Source organism: Leptidea sinapis, chromosome 41 (genome assembly GCF_905404315.1).
Source record: "Leptidea sinapis chromosome 41, ilLepSina1.1, whole genome shotgun sequence".
Classification (NCBI taxonomy): Eukaryota; Metazoa; Arthropoda; class Insecta; order Lepidoptera; family Pieridae; genus Leptidea; species Leptidea sinapis.
This window is the reverse complement of record NC_066305.1, coordinates 5,229,503-5,251,792: the sequence shown is the minus strand read 5'-3', so window position 1 is coordinate 5,251,792 and position 22,290 is coordinate 5,229,503. Positions and strand designations below refer to the sequence as shown.

Here is a 22,290-nt window from a genome sequence, read left to right as displayed (position 1 = left end):
TCTCACACGTTGCTTATTTACTTTCGCGATATTATCATCTGTTGTTCGAGTAGTGGTGGTCTAAATACAACGCCACTGTTATTGTCTGGCGTATCAAAACAAAACAAATTTTTATTTTGAAACAGTTTGGTCAGTAACTGCTTGGAATTTTGATTGAATCTAATCTGATGTATACATGTAAATAAATGTTTGTTTTGCTTCAATTCCGATTATGTCAGTGATGTCCATATGCACCATAAACTGCCTTCACCATGACATCGATTATTAACGTGCTACTAGGATTACAATCCGTCCGGATTGATCCGGATATTTCCCGATTTTTAGACTCTAATCCGGATTTTGTCGGGCTCTCTAACTATTCCGTATTTTAAATTTAATTATAAACTAGCTCCTACCCCGCGACTTCGGCCGCGTACACACAGAAATGAGCACGTAGTAGCGACATTTCAATTAAAATCTTAAAAACAAAAGAACACTTATAACAGATAATATGTTGCCACACTTTTTGTAATAAAGACGTGGTCTGCAAAGTCGTAGTACATTATTTTATTCTATCAATACTTTTCGAAGCGCACGCGATGTAAATAATATTTTAGGTGATTTTTTTACACCTTGTGTTACATTATTGGATTTTTAGTAAGGATCCCCATTTTTTTGAAAATAAAATATAGCCTATGTTACCCAGGGATAGTGTAGCTTCCTAACAGTGAAAGAATTGCTCTAATCGGTTCAGTAGTTTCGGAGCCAATCCAATGCAAACTAACAAACAATCAAATCTATCCTTTTTAAAATATTAGTATAGATAAGTCTTTACGAGTATCAAAATCTAAACGAGATCAATTAAAAAGTCCGGACTTCTATCGAAATGTCAGGCTTTTTGTCAGGACTTCAAATTACTAAATCGTAACGTGCAACCAAACCGTGTAAGTTGTAGGTCATCCTAGACCCTCGAAGTTATTCTGGCTCCTCTTAGCCAAATTATTCAAAAAAAAAACAACAGTAGAATAAAACATAACATTCATCCAATAAATAAGGAAAGGGCTTGAAATAATAATCTTTATTAAAAATGTAGCATCATTAAGTAACACCTACAAACACATTGAAATATAAATGCTATACTGTATATTTAAAGTATAAACGTTATTTTTTATGAGATAAAGTGCTAATGATTGTTGCCGTCACACATTCATAGCCTTCAAGTGTTGAATGCCACACGAGGCCAGTGTTGACTATTGATACTGTAGTGGCCACGTGACGTCAAATATAAATTTAACGCTAATTGGCGCTATGATTGTACATTTCTCGCAGTATCTTATAGCCTTAACACATGATCGGATTTGGCTCGGCCGAGCCATCGGACGCGCTCCGGTACCGGACCATATTCGATGGTATGTCGCATTGTCCATCGCACAAACTTATTATTATGACAGTTCGGACCGTACCGAGTACGACGGCGGACTAATTGGTGTGACGCGCCCACCGGACCTTTCGATGCCCGGCCGTACTAATTCCGACCATGTGTTTAGGCTATTATTTGCGCTTACTTCAACACGATTGTGGTTTACGTCATGGACTTTTTAGTATTGTAATAGTTCAGTTCCCACGTTGGTAACTGAAAAGTGAATTCAACCACTCATGAATTCTTATAACAAATGAAAAATGATATGAAGGTCAAAAGCCTTGGTGAAAATACACGCTCTATTGTACCAGGGAGTTTGGTATATATACCTACATTTGTGTGATAAAAGTAGCGTTAGAGGAATTCCCCTCAAAATTTCAGTGAGACTAATTTACTTTCCATTAAAGCGTTTATATACACACTAGCTGACCCGGCAAACGTTGTTTTGCCATATAAAGTATAATTCACGCGATAGTTTTATAAGTAATAAAATATTGCCTATATTATAGCCTGTACATCATTTTGTTCTATTGTCAATAGTTTTTGCAGCGCACGCAATAATAGGTTTTCGATTTTACACCTTGTGTTACAAAATAGCAATTTTATTACGGATCCCTAATTTTGAAAAAAAAAACATCGATAAATGGACTACTCAACACTGAAAGAATCATTCAAATCGGACCAGTAGTACCAGAGATTAGCGCGTTCAAACAAACAAACAAACACTGCAGCTTTATAATATTATAGTATAGATTAATTTCCATTAAAATGAAAGGAAGCACAGAGCAAATGTATTTGTAGGATGCGATTACAAATTATGACACTAATCACGACCATCATCATGTTTACAAACAATCGTTACAAATAAATTCAAGCTCTTAAGGTTGATTCATCCAATATAGGATAATTTATATTTTTACAATTTATTTTTTATTACTTTTATGAAATAGGTATTTGATATTTAAAATGCTTTTAACTTTGAACACGATTCATATATTCGATGCAGCACCTTACAAATTTATTTGCTTTGTATATTACAACCATTGTAAAATACTCTAATGATGGAAAGGAGTGGCCGTTGAGTTTCATGTGTGTTCTTCTCACGAACACTACTTTTTCCGAACATATGGTACAGTTCAGTTATTTAAAAGAAATATTAATAGTGAAGATTCAAAATCATTTGACCTTGACAACCATAGTCTTAGAAAATAATAGCGTATAGAATACCTGACAGCCCAATAGCGCAGCCTCACAGCGTGCGTGAGTTAGTGGTAAAGTAGTTTAATATTCAAAATGCTTAGGAGCTAATTCCATGCGTGGTTGCCTGTTTACGACTTGTCAATAAAAATCGGTTACAGTATCTATAGATACGCTTTTCTTTTCTATCTTCCTGTATCTTCGTTAGAGATGCTCTTTTCTCTCCCACGCTACGTTTATCTATATACGCTAGTAAGTATATTTTTTTTTTATGGAATAGGAGGACATACGAGCGTACGGATCACCTGGTTTTAAGTGATCACCGCCGCCCACATTCTCTTGCAACACCAGAGGAATCACAAGAGCGTTGCCGGCCTTTAAGGAAGGTGTACGCGCTTTTTTTGAAGGTACCCATGTCGTATCGTCCCGGAAACACTGCACAAGGAAGCTCATTCCACAGCTTTGTAGTACGAGGAAGAAAGCTCCTTGAAAACCGCACTGTGAAGGACCGCCACACATCCAGATGGTGAGGATGATATCCTAACTTGTGGCGTGTCGAGCGAAGGTGGAATAAGTAAGTATATCGAATGTTAAGCGGCATCATAGAAATCGAAATAAGTAGGTCTATATATCCGTTCAAAATATCTCTCAATTATGTACTGGCCAATGCTCGTGGATGAGCTACGGTTTGTAACACAATCAAAAATTCAAAAAAGTAAGTACAAAAAATAAAACAAAAAAACCAACATATTCTTGGCCCGAGTATTAAATTGATTACAATGAGAACAAACCAAGCGTGAAATATTTCTGTGCGAGATAATGAAGTAACAAAACAAACGCACGCTCATAACCACATATTCTGAATAATAAATAACAGCATTCCGAGCTCATGTTTTAGTTTAAAGAGCACCTTTGTATGCACATGTAGTATTAACATCGTTTCGTCCATACAAGCAGAGTAGCTGAAATAATCTGTATTGACACGGCCGACGTCAATTTGTACTTTGATTAAGGATTGGTCTCCGCTGCGCTCAAACTAGATACCGCACTACCTAAGAACAATAGCTTTTTTATTACAGCAACTTTTTGATGCTTGTGTGCGAGGCATCTTGACACTCAATGGCATCTTTTGAAATTTTGTAATATATTTTACATTGAAATTAAATAAAATATAAAATACTTACTGATTTCTTGTAGTACTATTTTTACAAAGTTTTATTACTCAACCCTGCATTTTAGTTTCAATTATGAACAAAGTTTAACAGTACATGTGGCACGTCAACATCACACATTGTTCGAGACTGGCTCGAGTACGCTCACTTGGGCGTAGTATTAGGTAGGCGCGCCTGCGGTATCTAGTTGGAGCGCAGCGGAGACCAATCCTTAATCTAAGATTTCACATAAAAATATTTCTTAAACAATTAACAATAATTTAAATAACAATCATTATTCAAAATTATTATACGCACCAAGTTGCTGTTCCGTTATACCAAAATTTTAAAATAGGCCATTCGTTGGAACAGTCATTGCAATAAATATTTATGTCCGAGTAATGGAGACAAATTTTAAGTTAATGTTTGTTTTCAGTGGGGACAAGGGAAGCGTTTATTCGTAAAAGAATAAACGGATAAACCTGTATCATTTATCAGCAAAGCATACATTGTTCAAAAGCAAATGTGAAAAATGTTTCTAAAAATTATGCATTTGTAATATAAAACTGTAAGAGATTACAAATCATATGAAATTAATGTAAATGGTTTATATTGCATTTTTTTTTGTCAATTATTATACATTTAATAATGAAACAATACACAAATTTAAAAAAAGAGTGTGCTTTAGACCACACGACTGAAATAGAACAAAATATTAATCTATGAAATTATTCAAGAACGAAATGAAATTTCGAAATAATCTAGAAATGTTATGCCGTTCGCGTAACGCTCTCGTCACGCATTCACTAGCTTACTCCCCAAGTGAAGAAATGACCCCCCACAAGATGGACCAACGTTCTGGTGAAGATCGCCGGAGAAGGTTGGACGAGGGCAGCACAGGACCGTCGTCATGTCGACCCTTGAGGGGGGCCTTTGTCCAACAGTGGACGTCTTCCGGCTGAGATGAGGATGATGAGGAAAGAGTCATAATTCGCTATTTTTATATTCTAGCTTTATTTTATTCGTTACAATATTTTAGACTAAACAACATTACTACTTACAATTTTTTATATTCGTATATTTGTATTAATAATTATCAGGCGTTGATTTGTGGGGTGAAAATTAATTGAGATTGACATAAAAACAGTAACCAACGACAAATAAACAGCGTGTTCTCATTCTCGTAACAAGGAAATGTTACTTGTCGCTTCATACAATGTGGGTGTTAATTTATTCCTACCCACATTCTCTCAGTTACAACTTTTTGAGATGATTGATATAAAATTTCCCATAGCATGTTACAGCACCCGATGAGTAACTTCCACTACCTCTTTTTTTTTATTCCGTTCTTCCGGAATAACGATCCTCAAAATGGGTCAAAAGTAAAAAAAAACTAATACTATTTAATGATTGGAATGTATACTATATTAACACACTTACTATACAGAACGCACAATGATAGGAAAAACACGTCATGAAAAATAAATGCTCCTCTAGGTGGTTCCCCAAAAATTATGCTTGCGTTTTTAAATATATTTTAGCGTCATTTGAACTACATAATACATTAATGAAATATTCTTTCGCAGAAGGGTATTGGAGCGAGGTAAGTTAAAAAAAGAGTGTGACCGTATCCGCTCACATTTAATAAAAAAAAGTCCTTCAACATATTTGAACGTAGGTAACTTAAAACAACGTATCTTATTACTCCACTCCACACATCATCTGTTTCCGCGGTCTATTAACCAAAATTTTAACACAATGTAAGTGTAACAGCGATTCACCAACCAGTCACGTAAATCTGCATAACTTCAAATTTGCTAATGCCTTGACATCGTCTTAGGGATATACCCATGTAGCAATCGACAACCGGCGCAATGTTTTCTTAATCTCCGGTACTGTGTTTATTCCCTACTTTGGCGTGAGACCAAACCATAAACTCACTGACGAAATACTTGATTTATTTAATGTCTTTCATATGTGGAGCTTAGAAAGGAAACATTGTAAATTAGTATGTTTCTTGTACACTGATCAAGCTAATTTTCACTATGAATTCTTATTAGTAGACACTATTAATATTATCTTTATCCACGCCTAAATGAGATTAAATTTGTGTATATTTTTGAACCATCAGCAAATATGTATTAATAAATACTAATAGTATTAATTAGGAAAGATTTGAATGTTTGTTTGCGTTGAATAAGCACCGAAACTACTGAACCGATTTCAAAAAAGCTACACTATCCCCGGGTGGCATAGGCTATATTATTTTTAAAAAAAAAATCTTCTTCTTCTTCGGCGTTACACTCTTGAGTGGTCGTGGTCGTCACGTCGAGGTTAGTGGCCTGTTTCACAATGCGACGCCACTCGTCGCGAACTGCCGCTCTTCTCGTGCATTCATGCAGAGTACCGTCGACAGCTTGCCTCACTTGGTCCATCCACCTCATCGGGGACCTGCCTCGTGGTCTAGTGCCCTCGACTTTACCCTGCACTATAAAGCGTTCTATGGAGTCGCTTCCACGTCGCGATACATGCCCGAAGAAAGAAAAAAAAATTACCTACCTAAAATATTCTTTACATCGCGTGAGCTGTGAAAAGTACTGATGATAGAATAAAATAACTGTACTACTGTGATAGAATAAAATAATTTGCAGGACACATCATTATTTACGAAAAGAGTCGCGACAGCATAATATTATGTTATATAAGTGTTCTTTTAATTTAAAAATTTATTTGAAATGTACTACGTGCTCAGTCATGTGTGTACGCGTACGAAGTCTATATATCAGCTAGAATTCGATAAATTTATATGTGAGCAATGTGCCACGATCTAATTTATTCTTATTTCAACTGTTCTTGATGGTCCCTTGCATTTGTGAACATTTTTCATTATTTTATAGATAAATTGTTACAAATAACCAACCGGTAAATACTCCAACAAACATAAACTAATATCTCCATTACTCTTACGAAAATAGATCGCGAAAGCATGAGGCATGAAGGCATCATGATGATGAGCGAAAGGTGAATAAGGTACTTTAACACGACTGACAGAAAGTATGACTTTTTCAAAAAACAGTTCAAATTTAAATTCAAGTAGGTAATAAAATAAAATTAAAAAAAGTAAATATAAAAAAAGATAACATATCACTTATTGAAAGTCAAAAACTACCACCCAGTCGAAAAAGTATGCCGCAGACCTGAGAATAACGGGCGCAACAAACTCAGCGGGCTTCTTTTTTTTTTTTCATAAAAAAATATGGTTACAATTTAATATCGTACAATTAAAGTTATTATTTAATAGCCTGATCTGTGGTATCAATGGCGCCATGCTCTGGTTACTGAATGCAACTACGAAACTAAAAACAGACGGTAAAGTCGTTAAACTGTAGCTTCCTCTATTTACGCGAAACTTTATCATCACAGTTTCTCTTTTGTAAATTGAAATTGCAGAAATTAATTACATATCAATAATGTTGATTCCGTATCTAATTAAGCGAGAAGAAATCAATAAATATAATAAGTTCCGATACTAAATTCAACGAACGTCCGTTCACAAGTACCTAATCTTTTTTTTATGACAATAAGGGACGAGACGAGCAGGACGTTCAGCTGATGGTAATTGATACGCCCTGCCCATTAGTTCGAAGTGCCGCTCAGGATTCTTAAAAAACCCAAAAATTCTTAGCGGCACCACAAATGCGCTCGTCACCTTGATACACAAGATGTTAAGTCTTATTTGCCCAGTAATTTCACTAGCTACTATACTATGCGTATTTGTACGAAAACTATTTACAAAATATACATGATATTATACAATGCACTCTTGTCCTACTAATTTTCTATCTTGTATTCCTCAGAAAGTCATGCTTATATACTATTAATAACTTAGTAATATGGTAATTTGATTAATAAATATGAATTTCCGACTGCTTTCCACCCGTGTACCAAGGAGGATGGGTTTGTACCCGATAGGTTTATAAAATTTAATGTAAATTTAATTTTTTTTACGAGTTATATTATTTTAAGGTTCCTACTTAATTAATTTAGCGTTTACATTTATACGATCTATGGTTATTTACTTAACGATTTAAAAAATATCAAATAATTTGCTCGAGCATTCTGGCAAAGTAATTTCTGACTGTATCTAAACCAAAGCATGATATTACGTAGCTGTGATTTGCATGAAAAACACAATTAAAATAAGCGTAACTCAACGTAACATTGTTCAGAAAAACTCTGTCCATTGTTGGAATAAGTATTAACAGATAACTTATATAAAATATTCTTCGACGTAATGATATATGTTTTGTAAATAAGTTGTCTTCACTAGTGGAATAGATAAGTCGAACCTATTTCTGCCATAACTGAATATTATCATTAATTATTGTTAACTTTATTATAATTTGTGGGCTCTCAAGGTCCTTTTAAGAAATAGAATAAGAATGTTTTTTGTATATGACTGTTTGCTGACAAAATAAAATAAATAAATAACTGAAGTGAACTTGTACCTGGTTTGAAATGTGTGGATGTGTGACGGTCTCATTACAGGTATCTCCATGATACGCTACGCCTTTTATCGTTTTGTATTGCTTTAAAACTCCTGTCATAACTATATAACACTGCCGCCTAACTTCAAGCGAGCCCACTGCTGGTTTTTTCTTTTATAGTTTTTCGACACTCACGTCAATCCCTTATTTCCAGTAATTCAGTGACATTCAGCCTTCACGCCACTTGCATATTTTGTTAACTGTGATCCCACGCCCGAAAAATGCTCGAATAGTATTACAGTACACAGAGGTACATTAAAATTCCGAAGAGCTGATTCCTGCCGCCGAATTCCACCATCACATCTCACGCCAAAAAACTTAAATATCATCCCCCGGTTCAGGAGCGTCGTAGCTAGTGAAATTACTGGGGGTAAATGAGACTTGACATCTTATGTCTTAAGGTGACGACCATAGTTGTAACGCCGCTCAGATTTTTTGGGTTTTTCAATAATTAAAGAGCTGAACGTCGTGCTCGTCTCTTCCCTTATTTTAATAATAAAAAAAAGATTTATACGACATGAAAGTTAATATAAAAAAGAATATATAAAAACGTATTACGATAACAATATAATTAGTCATTGTTTATGAGCACCTCCATCTTAACCAACAAATAGATAAGTATCGATTTGACAGCTATGGATAGTTATCTATGTTGTATGAGCATTGAATTACCAACGATTACTTATCAATGACTGTTGCACTTCATGACGTATTGACAAAGGTCATTCATAAGGATGTGAGATCAGTTTATCACGAAACCAATAGTTATACATTTAGAATAATCATTAAAAGAACTTGTATTTCAACAAGTTTTATTAATGTACAATGACACTAGAATTATAATTAATTTAAACACATTAAATCTGCTTTGTAATGCGCCAGTTTCGCATAGAAAGTTCTCATACGCATTACATAAATCGCTTTCTATGGAATACATTGTGTCATCGCACGCCATTGCCAGCATTGTGAGAATAATGCCAGCCATGTCACACATAACAATAAACTATTGAATTTGTTATACATTTTTTTTTCATGATCATACATTTTTATTAACTTCCGAAACTTTTACTCTGTTACAAACGACACGTTCATCAAGGCATTCCTCTACAGTCTACATCTCTCAATTAGGAATGTCCCTTCTCTCAGGCTGAGATCTATAGATCGTACTTAGACTTTACTTACGTAAAACTTAGCTGAGTGTGATAAAACGCAAACTTGACTTTTGCCTTAGGCTGTCTTACTTGAGTATAAAAACTAAATCAAAGATTATGCTAAGCTTAGACTCAGCTAAGGTTTACGTAATCTGAAGGTCTAAGGCTTAGAGACTTTGCTCAAAAGACAACGAAGACGAAGGTTTTCAACCTGTGTGTGTTGCCAGTGATGACTTAACGCAGACGTGGCTCAAAGGGCAATGGAGAGGGCTATTCCCTGCGAGATCGAATCAGAAATGAGGAGATCCGAAAGAGAACCAAAGTTACCGACATAGTTCAAATGATTGCGAATCTGAAGTGGCAGTGGGCAGGGCACATAGTTCGACGGACAGATGGCCGTTGGGGCAGTAAAGTCCTCGAATGGCGATGGCCACGTACCAGATGACGCAGTGTTGGTAGGCCCCCCACAATCTTGTGGGGGACACGTCTGTCCATCTGGACAGACGATTTGGTCAAGATCCCCGGAATACGTTGGATGAGGGCAGCGCAGGACTATTTTACCGACTTTTGAAGTCGGTTCTATATATTATCGGTTCTATATCAGTTAAATAAGATTTCTAAATGCACAAATGGAACAAACCAACAATAAACGAACGAACGAACAATAAACTCAAAATATTTTCTTGGCTCTGCCATTGATATTCAATACAAAGTTCGAGAGGCTTTAACTTGATTAATCGATCGAGCAGAAAATAATAAGGATTCAAGGTCTGTTGGCTTGACACAGGAAGCTTCGTGGCTCCTACAGAGCACTACACATAATAAACATTAAACATTTATGTAATACTATTTAAGGCTGGTCGCTAATTATGGGCCTGATGAGACAAAGACATAGTTTGACGGACAGATGACCGTTGGGGTAGTAAAGTCCTTGAATGGCAACCACGTACCGGAAGACGCAGTGTTGGTAAGCCCCTTACAAGATAGACCGATGATCTGGTCATGATCATCAGAATACATTTGATGTGGGTAGCGCAGGACCCGATCATCGTGGCGGTCTTTGGGGGAGATATTTGTCCAGCAGTGGACGTCTTCCGACTGATATGATGATTTAAGGCTGAGAGTATCTCTCATCTTTGAGGTGGTTTAGTTGTATAAACTGGATGCTATGACATGTCAACCAGTGCGTGGATTTAACGAACAGTTTGCGAATTTATAAAATGGACCGGTTCCTTTTAATATATTTAAGAGAAAAAGGAACTAGCAAGTAAGGGTTGACACGAATGGAAGATGTTAGGGAAAGTATGTCTGGACTTCGGCAAACGAAGGTTTTTGAACGTATTTACCAACGAGGTGAGCTCGTGATATCATTGTCATACATACGAATATATCATGCCTAATTATATTATGCAAAAAAGATAACACCTACAAAACCAAGCCTGGGAAAACAGGAAATAACATTATTGTGTGCTTTGTTTTATAATAATATAAATTACAAAAACAAGACACCATCATTAATTAAATATACTAAACAATGCTATGCCAGAGATTAAAAGTAAACAGCATCAACAAACTTCGCCAACTGCCTTCTTTGAGAGGAAACATTAGCTGAGGTATTTTTCAGACAATCATTAGTGCGGTAAGCAAAACTGCAGGGTTTAAAATCAGGGTTTCGTTCTCGGCAATTTCCTGCAAATACCTATCACTTTCACATATCGTCACGAAATGTTGGAAACTGAATGGGAAGGAAATATTCTGTGTAGGACTGTTGTATTTTTTTTTGTTTAAAGCACTTTTTGAAGTACTGTATCTAGCACTTACAAAAACATAATATATAATATATCAGAAAAAGTAAAACAGGATAATAGTTGAAAATATTCTTTATGTAGGCTTAGATAATTTATACGTCTAAAATCTAGATAGACTCTGACAGCTATGAATAAGTAGAAAAAAATTGTGGCGAACTGTTAATATCTATTTTCAGCAAACGCACACACACTATAATAAGTGAATGGCGTATCGAGAGTGTAAGAAGTACCTGTTATGCACACTAAAGTAATAAACCTGGCAGGTCATGCGTGGCCTAACACCAAGAGACTCTAACCTGACATATAAATTATTTAAGTATGTAGGAGAAAACAGTCGAGAACGTTTGTATGCAAAAATGGCCATTAATGTTTCTTCTGAATTTTTCATTTCTACCACGGACCTCAAAAACTACCACATCATTTTTATTTTTCTGTTGCATGCCAACCAGATATATTATGCTTTATTCAAAGCATTGTAATGAAAATACGATTTGAGTTGGGCTTGCCCTGCAGATTACTAGTGTACGGTCACAATATTAAATTTGGTAAATTTTTATCGACACCATCGCAGTAAAGCTAACAGGACCGCTGATCCTTTACATTGCCAATACCCGATAGGTCTTGCGGATGCGTTACCGGCTTTGAGGTTTTGCTGAGGTACCTATGGCTGCTGAGGTCATTGGTCATAGCTTTAAAGTCTTCAAATTGTATCCATTCAGAGATATTATAATGATATAGCAGCGTCATCATCCACAAAGTGGCATTTCGAGGCAACGAACTTATATGAAACGCGCGGTTGTGGAACTCCAGACATCAATAATGAATTAAAAACAGCGACCATAGCCAATCGTTAGAGCCGTCTTTCGAGACCGATTCGTGACCAATTCCATTGAGATATAATTTAGGTTAGTTATTTAATTTATCACTATTGCTACCCATCACTTTCACCCGTTCAATTTAAACCTACTATTACATAAAAGCAATTGTTCATTTCGGGTATTGATGGAAATATTTATTGCAGGTTTTTGTTTAAGATTAATGCAATTATTCTTTATATATAAATTAGATACCGATCGTGTAAGCAAACAATCACTTTCAGAGACATTGAAGAAGCCCATGAGATAGAAACTACGGCGGGAATGCCTTATGCCGATCTCGATCAAGGTTTTCGCTATACAGGCGTATGCGTCATGCCTTTTCTACTTTCAAACCGCAGAATGCAAACTAAGAAGTGTGAAGATCACCATCCAATCGACCATGCAAAAAGCTACTGCGGTATTGATAAACTGGTGAATGTGTATGCTTAAATCAGTTCATAATATCTCAATAGACCTGTAGTTGCCTGTTACCTGCATACTCCTTGAAAAAATGATACACTGATTCAAATCTATCAGTCTAACTATTCCATTAATAAAAGTAGTCAACGAAGAAACGGCGGAAGCCACACTGATCCTGTAACGAGGGCACATGGTATTCGAATTGAATCAAGTCCTATTATCAGATTAGTGAACATGTAATGTTGATGATGCAATACAACGTAGCAAGTTGATAACGGATATTGTCAATATTTTACCAAGCAATAACAAATGGCAAACACATTTGATTTTTCTTGTTGATATATCCTCATACTATAATATATAAGCGAATGTGCCATGGCTTGTGATGACAATGTTAGAATTCGTATCTAGAAGATCGCTATTATTTTGGGATAAGTGCCGAGTAATTTTGAAGCGATACTGCAAGACAAGAAGAACAAGTGATATAAGCAACAAAACTGATTTAGAATGACAAGATATAGTTGTCGTTAGCAATGACGAAGAAACGTTAGATTAAATTTACACATACAAAATTAAATAAAATTGCGATCTTACATTGATATCTATTAGTAGTAATTGAAGTGGACGCTCTAAGCACTTGAAGCAAAACTGATTGACAAGTAAGTGAAAAGCATTATAATATACAAGAGCATATAAAGTGTGAAAGATTAGATATACGAAAAACATGTTTCCTTATTAACAATGATTATTAATAATTCATAATATGAATAACATAACAAAGGAAAAAGCTCTCTGAAAAGTACTTGACTGGCTTTCTAATAATCTATTTACCCTGAACCTTTCAAAGACCAATTAACCTTTTCAATAACATATTTAAGGTCGATATTCCAGAAGGTTATAAGTAATCAAGTATGTTTTGTGAATGAGAACACACAGCACATTGCAAACTCTGATGCAAAAAGATAAATGTGAAAGAAGTACTTACTCATGTCCAGTTCCAGCTTTCATAACTTCTTTAGCCAGTCGAAATAGATTAAAATAAATTTAAATTCTTATTACTAAGTGAAACATCATACTAGTAAATAAGTTTGTATTTCTTACAGGAGAATAATATTCATGGTTTTTTATGTAATTAAATAAAATAGCTTACAGGTATGCATGCGCCTCCATTACATACAAATACCACAACACAAGTTACATTTTAATTACCAGGGGTTTCAGTTTCAATGCAAACACCGCGGCTTTTTTAGGAGTTCTGTAGAACTTAAGTAGTACTAGGCATATATTTAGCTGCTATCTCGCGACTCCGTCCGCGTACACACAGGACTGAGTACGTAGTAGCGATATTTCAATTAAATTTTTAAAATAAAAAAAAACACTAATAACCTATGGTGTCGCGACACCTTTTGTAAATAATAATGTGCTCTGCAAACTCGTACTACTTTTTTTATGCATGTAAAGAATATTTTAGGCAAGTCATTTTTATACCACTTGAGTTACATTATTGCAGTTTTAGTAAGGATCCCTAACTTTTTGAAAATATAATATAGGCTATGTCACCCAAACAATGAAAGAATCTTTGAAAATGGTTCAGTACTTTCGGAGCCTATTCAAAGCAAACAAACAATTAAATCTTTCCATTTATAATATTAGTATAGAAATATAGAAGTATTGTGGACCTCTGTTATTAAAATAAAGTTCATTATTATTATTACATTAATCTGACAGCTGTTGATGTTATGACAGCCGAAATAACGTTAACGATAAACAAATTCCATTGAAATGATTCCGTTCATATTTTTGCAGGTTTAATTAAAAACATGTTTGTTTTATCATGATTCATGTACAGACTCAGTTAACGTTGACAAATATACAGCTAATTACTAACACTTAGCCCAGTTAATGATTCATAGCTCGAAATACCACGTAGTTAATGACGACCATTTACTAATACTGTAATATGTATATCCTTAAAAGATTAAAAGCCTTACATTAAATAAGCATATTACTGATCAGGGATTTCCAGAACGCAAAAGTAAATATTTATGTTAGTTTTGCCACATATAATCATATTTTATAATATTACTAGCTGCCCCGACAGATGTTGTTCTGTAGATAATATTTGCCAATAATATTTCAAAACATTAAGCATTATTTGGTAAAAAATGCTCCCTGTTGTTATAATGAAATTGTTTCACAGCGGAACTGTCAAACCGTGCGTCACTAAATTCTCTCATAGAAAATATGTCCATACAAAACAAATATTGAAAATAAAAATAATTATGGGTCCCAAATCGAAATCTCAAGTTGGACCAAACTGCACTCAATGAAGTAATCCCCATTAAAATCCGTTCATTAGTTTAGGAGTCCATCGCGGACAAACAACGTGTCACGTAATTTATGTACGTATTAAGATTAGCTATAATTTGTGCATTAATTGTCTTGTCAGTGCCTGCCCAAATAAACCTACATTACGCGTACGGAATTCCCGTGATTTTGAAAAATATGTTAGTTTCTAAAACTATAGAACAATGACTGAATTCATTCAAAGGTATGTTTTGTTAACTTCAGTAAAGAAATCAATATGAATGCGAATCCGAACAGGTGCAACCAACAAAGCGAAAGAATGCGCTTTCGTCATCGCTCACTAACAATAGTAGGTTGTGGTGATTGTTTTGTCTGCGCGTCAAAATGGAACAATAAATGCTCACTACAGATAACAATTGAGCGTAATTATATGTAATAAGTTTTTGAATTACTGCGACGGTGATGTAGCGGTTACAAATGCGAACTGCTGGGAACTCTCGGGTTCGATTCCGGGGTTATGCAAAGTGGACTTCCTTTGCGAAAATTCTTAGTAGTAACACAGTGTATCAAATTGAGAGTTTTGCAACGTTCTATTCACGTATCATGCGCCACGCGGACGGCTAGCTTAGTTGGTAAGAGCGGTGGGGAGTATCCCGAGAGGCGTGGGCTCGAGTCCTGCATCGTCTATAATTATATGTTTAGTACAAATTATATTTGTTCGTGTATCAATACCGTAATAAAAATTGTAATAATAATCGTAATCAAAATTGTGGACAGACTAATTATAGATAAATAGATCATATACGAACTTATATATAGGTAATATAGAATAATATATAATAATATAATAGGATTAATATTATAAAAGTGAAAGTTTGTATGTCTGGATGTATGTTTGTACTTCTTTAACGCAAAAATGATTTTGATGAAACTTTACAATAATATAGCTTACACACCAAAATAACACATAGGCTATTATTTATAAAATGTTCGCGTGATTTATACTTTACATGGCAAAACAACGTTTGCCGGGTCAGCTAGTATAGAATAATTACATTCCAACAATTTGTCTTCATTGACAACGAGGATATCCTTTATCATACTCCAACTGGTTTAAAATGCACTTCACTACCAAAGTTCACTTTATTTATATTAATACTTAAATTGCACAAGTGGCGTTATCAAAATGACATCTGCAATTCTTACCAATCACGAAAACTGAAAAGTTATAAGTAGATGGTGTTCTCGTATCATCAAAATAATATTGTTAAACCTGTCTCGTCCCTTCACGCATGCGCGGAGCGTGAGAATTCAATAAAAGCCTAACAAGAGCACAAAGGCAGCCAATCAGCCGACTATGCATCTTTTTTTGACCCCTAATTATAAAACACCATACACAGTAGTTCTTGGAACATCAAGTTACTAGTAATTTTAATATCAACTCTATACATTACGTGGCTTTGACATTCAAAGTGCAACCTCCTCAGAGAAAAACAAGCGATATAAGTGAAAGTAACTTCAATTCAAAACATTCAATAACCCTTCAATTCAATGTCAGGTTTTAAAGTTCCTCAGACTAAGATTATGGATAGACAGAGTAGCTTCATGACTGATCTACTGAGATATACTTATATATTACAAACAGTACACGAAAAGTTGAATTGGAATTTTTGTACGCTACTGAGATTTAAAATATGAAAAACATTAGATAACACTACAATATATTTACATAAAATGAATTACACAATAATTGTAATATGTTAAGCGCGATGAAAGTGTCGTGAGTTACAAATCAGGGACTGTATTAGTTAATAGATATATTAGTTAATAGTTAGTAGAATTATTCTTTTTAGTATCAATTTCAAACAAGACTTCTCAAACCTACAAACAAATATTTATGTATAGTGATATTGCATTTGTGTGTATAATGTAAACATATCCATAATGTACCAACTTATGCAAGTGTTTGTTTACGTGTTCCAACTTCTATTTCTATTGTAATCCTTCTTATAACACTACAATCTATTATACTACCTATAGCTAATTGGATTTTGGGTTCAAACTCCAAAATATAAAAAAAAATAGCGTTAGTGTATCTGTGTCGATGCATTAGTCTTTGGTTGGTTCATGGCAAAGAAAAAACAGGTTGAAATTCAAGTTGCATTCCGCTTTTAAGCTGTCTACTATAAAATTTTATTACGCTTTGTTTACGTTTTATCTTATTTAAAGTTATACCCTACTTATAGCTGTTTAATATATGTATAAGGTAGTTTGTATTGTATATTATTAATGTATTATGTTTGTAATGTTTAAAACATATATGTATATATATACGTAGGTATGTGAAGTACCTACCAACCCACTTTCTTTACGCCAACAAATGTAGATACGCTCTAGTACTTTATTTTAATGTCTGCTCTAATAAATAATGTAAATATCAAAAAACAACTTAATTTTAAGGTGTACTTATTTTAGAAATATAAAATAAAATTCCTAACAAACAATACTATTTACCTGAGTAAATATAATTAAAATGATAACACATATTATATTATTCCATTTATGTCTGTTTGAAGGTCCCTGAAACAATTCGACTGGGTTTTCCTTACACATCAAAACAATGGCTCGACCTGTTGAATTTAAATAAACATCGACTCTAGACGCATACGTAGCCTGTCTTCTAACTTATCGATACATTCATAACACTATCTAATAACAGTATCTGCGGCCAGGACTAACGGTACACCGCGCATAAACAACGCGTCACGCCGTGAAAGCGTTGAGCTCCCGCGCCCCCGAGGAGAAAGCCAGCTGCCAGTGTAATCTAGACGCCAGTGTGCACGGACGACAACATAACCTAAAACATGGCCCTGATTATAACAACAGCTGTTATCGGAGCCGCATTTGCGATATACTGGTACATTAATAGACATAAAAAGGTTAAACACATCTTGAGCGAGCTTAGATACGCGTTGGACATGCAGGGCGCGGGAGCTGGGGGCCTCATCGACGATTGGGTGAACGTATGGCGGAACAAGATAACGTTGCCAGATGCAAAAAATAAAGTTGCCGTTATCACCGGAGGAGCTCGAGGCATCGGCACCGAAGTGGTACGTGGGATGCTCAAAGCAAATATGGTGGTAATTATGGGTGTGAGAAACATCGAAGCGGGGAAAAAACTCGCAAAGACAATGGAGAATGGTGACAACCTACACGCTTTTCAACTTGATCTGGAGTCATTGAAGTCTGTGAAGGAATTTGCGGATAATGTATTACGTGAGTTCCCCGAAATTCACTTGTTAGTAAACAATGCTGGGATCATGTTTGGTGATTACAAACTGACAGAGGATGGTATTGAGAGCCAGCTAGCTGTCAATCATTTGAGCCACTTCTATTTGACACACTTATTGTTGCCAGCATTGAAAAAGACAGGTACACCAGATGAACCATCAAGAATTGTAAATGTCACTTCTTGTGGCCATTTTCCGGGAAGGATATATTTTGACGATATTAACTTGAAAGAGCATTATGACACAACAGCTGCTTATTCACAATCAAAGTTAGCTCAGGTGAGAAAATACTTAATACAATATTGATTCTACTTTATGTAATAGTCATAAACTAAACCAATAAATATCTTTTTCAGTTAATGATGGCAAGGTACATAAACGAAATACTTGAAGACAAAGATGTGCCTGTTAAGTGTTACTCTGTACATCCTGGTATTGTTGACACAGATTTGTTTGTCAACAGTCAATTCTCTAAATTCCCTTGGTTGAGGAGATTATTTTTCAAGACACCAGAGAAAGGCGCAGTATCCATACTTTATGCATGTTTTGATGAGGAAATTTTAAAGTCGGGAGGGATGTACATCAGTAACTGCAAAGAAGGTTTTAGCAATCGATTCTCAAAGAACAAGAAACACCAAAGAAAACTATTTGAAATTTCTTGTGATCTAATTCAAATAGACCATGAAAAATTTGGTAAAAATTAATGTTAAGTAATATTATTTACTGAATAAAGCTGCATTTAAAATTATGTAACTATATTATATTTATTTGTATATTTTGTAATAAAGGTTTTTAGAATAAGTTAATATTTTATTTTCGCCAGTTAGCATGTTTGAAATGGTACCCATATTGGATTTATATTCATTATTATATTAATTTATTTTTATGTTTTGATAATGTGTCATGATAAAAGTTATTAGTATAGGTGCAGGCTCTTGAAGTTACATTGAAATGAAATGTTGAATTTACCAAACGAATACTAAACATAATCTATGTATAAGAATAATATATATGTGATTGGGCTTTTGATTTCTATATAATATGTCAGTCATGCTTAATGCAACCATAATCTAGTCCCTAATTATTTAGAGATAATGTCTAAATATATGCTAAAACCTTATTATTTATATGAATATGTTAACAATTAGCACTATTGTGTATTTAATGATGCCTTTTGTTAAGTATTTCTAATCAAAGAGGAGTACAAAGAAGTCAACATGGATCACCACCATCCACAACCAATACCAGAGGAATCTTTTTTTGTATAAAGAAACATTGCAAAAGGAAGTTCATTAAAAAGTTTGGTATACATTTAACTAGTAGTGACAAGCTATTTTTTGTTTGTGATTGTTGATATAACTATGAAAATAACACCTTTGAGTAATAGCAGAAAACAGTATACTTTCAATCTTTTTATATTTACTTTGAATACTAGGGAGAATAGAAGAGTAAATAACAAAATAAGATTTAGGAATCAAATATGAAAACTTGATAGCCCTTACAATATTAATCAGCACATACTAACATGGTTGTACAGGGCTTATATTAATAGAATATAATCATGTCAAATAAATAATAAAGATAAAAATATTGTTAACTCTTTAGATAAAGCAAATCAAGAAAATTCATTATAATTTACTGCTTTTGCCAACTACTTTATTTTGTTAAACTCTTAAGAAACTCTAAGCATATTCAGGATACAATGTACTCAATATCGTTAACATTTTTGTGATGATATTATGTGTTTAAGGTGTGAATGTAAGTGCTCAAACAATTCACAACTTAATTTATGATTAACAGGAGTGTTCCACATTTAAATAAAATAGGTACACGAGTCCCACTGAAAATATGCTCTATATTAATATGCTCTGCAAAGGTCACAAAATATTGGGTTACATAAAATAATAATAAAAAATGTAACTTTTAAGCAAAACCTAATGTAGAAATAATGTCACAACTACAACCATTTAAATACACACAAAGTTGTTTATTTTGTTACTAAAAAAACCTTAAATAGGCCTAAGAGATAATATAATCATCAGATTGCTCATGACATCACTGAGAATCTCAAGCAATATATCAAAATTAATAGTGATTTTTTACACGCAAATTATTGTTATTATTTGTGCAGTACCTGTATGTATCAATAAATTGTAAGTTAATATTATATAACATTATACTTGATAGAAAATATGTAATAATAATTAGTACAATAAATACCTGCTAAAAAAACTGGACAGTCCTTTTTTCTTCAACTTGGCAGGATCGGAATGAGTCTCTGGGAATTCATCATCTTTAGAACCACCTGAGCCAAGGGAGCATCCTGACAAACTTGAAACAGTACTGGAGAAAGAACCTCCATCTTTTCCTCGCTTATGACCACTCACACTACCCCACTGAAGGGTACTCTTTGGAGAATCACTGGTGTCACTTTTCTCACATGTTGACAAAGAGATTCCTTCATCACTGAAACTACTCTTTTTACTCAATTTGTCAACTTCACTATCAATTTTCTCTACTCTAGGGCTCACGAAATGTAACTGCTTTGTTATGGGATTATATGCGAGTTGTATGTTATCCAAAGCTTCACTAAGGCGCATTCCACCTTTCTGACAAGGGGAAGACATCGTAAATCGTAATTGGTTATAATCGTGACACCACACTATATATTAAGCTTAAGTCATAACTATAACAGCTGCCCCCTCACTTTTCATAAACATGATCACAATGATATTACTAATATGGTAATGTTTACATAATTAGAAAAAAACTTTATATACTATAAACCAGTTTAGTACTAACCAGAAGCTAGCTAGGAATTTAAAAAAATATAATTTAAAGTTTTTAATATTTTAGATATAAGACTTTTATGATTATTCAATTTAAAACAATCTATTTAACAACACACCCACGCCATTGTTGATTATGTTATTTATGGCCCGTACGGAGTACGGACGTATCTACGGAACACGGACTTAAGACCACCGAGTACCGACTACGTTACACGAAGTACACTACGTCAACTATCATTTGTCAACGTCATTTTTTTTTCTAACTAGATTCTAAACTTAGAATATTATCGCTGCAGAAGTACCGTCGGTAACTTCATTTCAACTAGAAAGGACAAGAGATATATAAGTAAGGCTGCGATAAAACGGGACAAAGCTATTGATCTTGCATCTCTATCGCGTAACCCATTTATTTATTTGGCCCAATGTCAACTTTTGAGACAAATAAACTAAGATCTGTCATTTCATCAAGCTTGCGTATATTCCGTTCCTATATCATATTTGGTTCCGTATCTCAAAACGGATACCTTTCAACTTATTTGGCAACCCGGTCCCCTGCTTCTATTGAGCAGGTTAGTAAGTTGATCAGCTCTGCTTCTATTGAGCTGTGTAATATCTTGTTGGACTCGGCTCCTATTGAGCAAAGTAATCAATTGATTAACACTGTTTCTACTGAGCAGTCTTATACTTTAGTTTCTGATTTGGAATATGTTCCAAATTATTTAAATTACTCAATAAGACAATAGGGGACTCCTCTAGCAATATAAATACACAATGTACAAGTACTAGTAAACATAATAATTGTAGTCATAAACCTGATGCACCAAAATATGCAAGGATTGTTAGGTAAAGAACTGGAGTTACTAATGAACCATGAAAATATTGATATCTTATGTCTTACAGAACACTTTGAAAATATGAGCTCATTTTTAACTCCAGTGGTCATCAGGTGGCAAGTGTGTTTAGCAGAGAAAGGGCTACACGTGGCGGCTCTCTTATACTTATAAGAAAATCATTTAAGTTCAAAGAACGTAAAGATATTGAGGGCCTCTCTGTTGCACGTACCATTGAAATAGCCTGTGCAGAGCTTGAATGTGCCATTGTTGTAATTATATATAGACACCCCGATGCATTATATGAGTTATTTGAGAGTGTATTGGAGGAGGTTCTATCAAAATATTCTATCAAAAGAGTCTAAGAAATACATTATGATTTGTGGTGACTTTAATATTAATTTATTAGAAAAATCTACCACAAGTATTAGATTCAAATCTTTGTTTAAATCATATATTTATCAAATATTTTCTTAGAATCTACTAGAGTAACGAGCACCTCTAAAAGCTGTATTGATAATATTTTTACTAATTATATACA

General features: G+C 34.3%; 2 protein-coding genes across 4 annotated transcripts in view; one reads left to right on the top strand and one right to left on the bottom strand.

The window, feature by feature from the left end:
* LOC126976585 (TBC1 domain family member 14-like) overlaps nucleotides 1-21,068 on the bottom strand; it is a 42,796-nt gene extending 21,728 nt beyond the window's left edge. The window contains exon 1 of the mRNA XM_050824980.1: nucleotides 20,348-21,068. Within this exon, the coding sequence (XP_050680937.1) occupies nucleotides 20,348-20,754 (407 nt within the window). The 5' untranslated portion in view covers nucleotides 20,755-21,068. The remainder of the gene's footprint in view (nucleotides 1-20,347) is intronic.
* On the top strand, nucleotides 12,923-18,928 carry LOC126976622 (retinol dehydrogenase 11-like). Of its 3 annotated transcripts, none has more exons than XM_050825099.1 (3): nucleotides 12,923-13,189; nucleotides 17,570-18,406; nucleotides 18,484-18,928. In XM_050825099.1, the coding sequence occupies exons 2-3, from the start codon at nucleotides 17,702-17,704 to the stop codon at nucleotides 18,829-18,831; spliced, it is 1,053 nt and encodes a 350-aa protein (XP_050681056.1). In that variant the 5' UTR covers nucleotides 12,923-13,189; nucleotides 17,570-17,701; the 3' UTR covers nucleotides 18,832-18,928. The 3 variants fall into 3 exon arrangements, with proteins under 3 accessions (XP_050681056.1, XP_050681055.1, XP_050681054.1); XM_050825098.1 differs by having other exon boundaries at nucleotides 17,557-18,406; XM_050825097.1 differs by having other exon boundaries at nucleotides 17,414-18,406.
* Nucleotides 21,069-22,290: the final 1,222 nt, after the last annotated feature.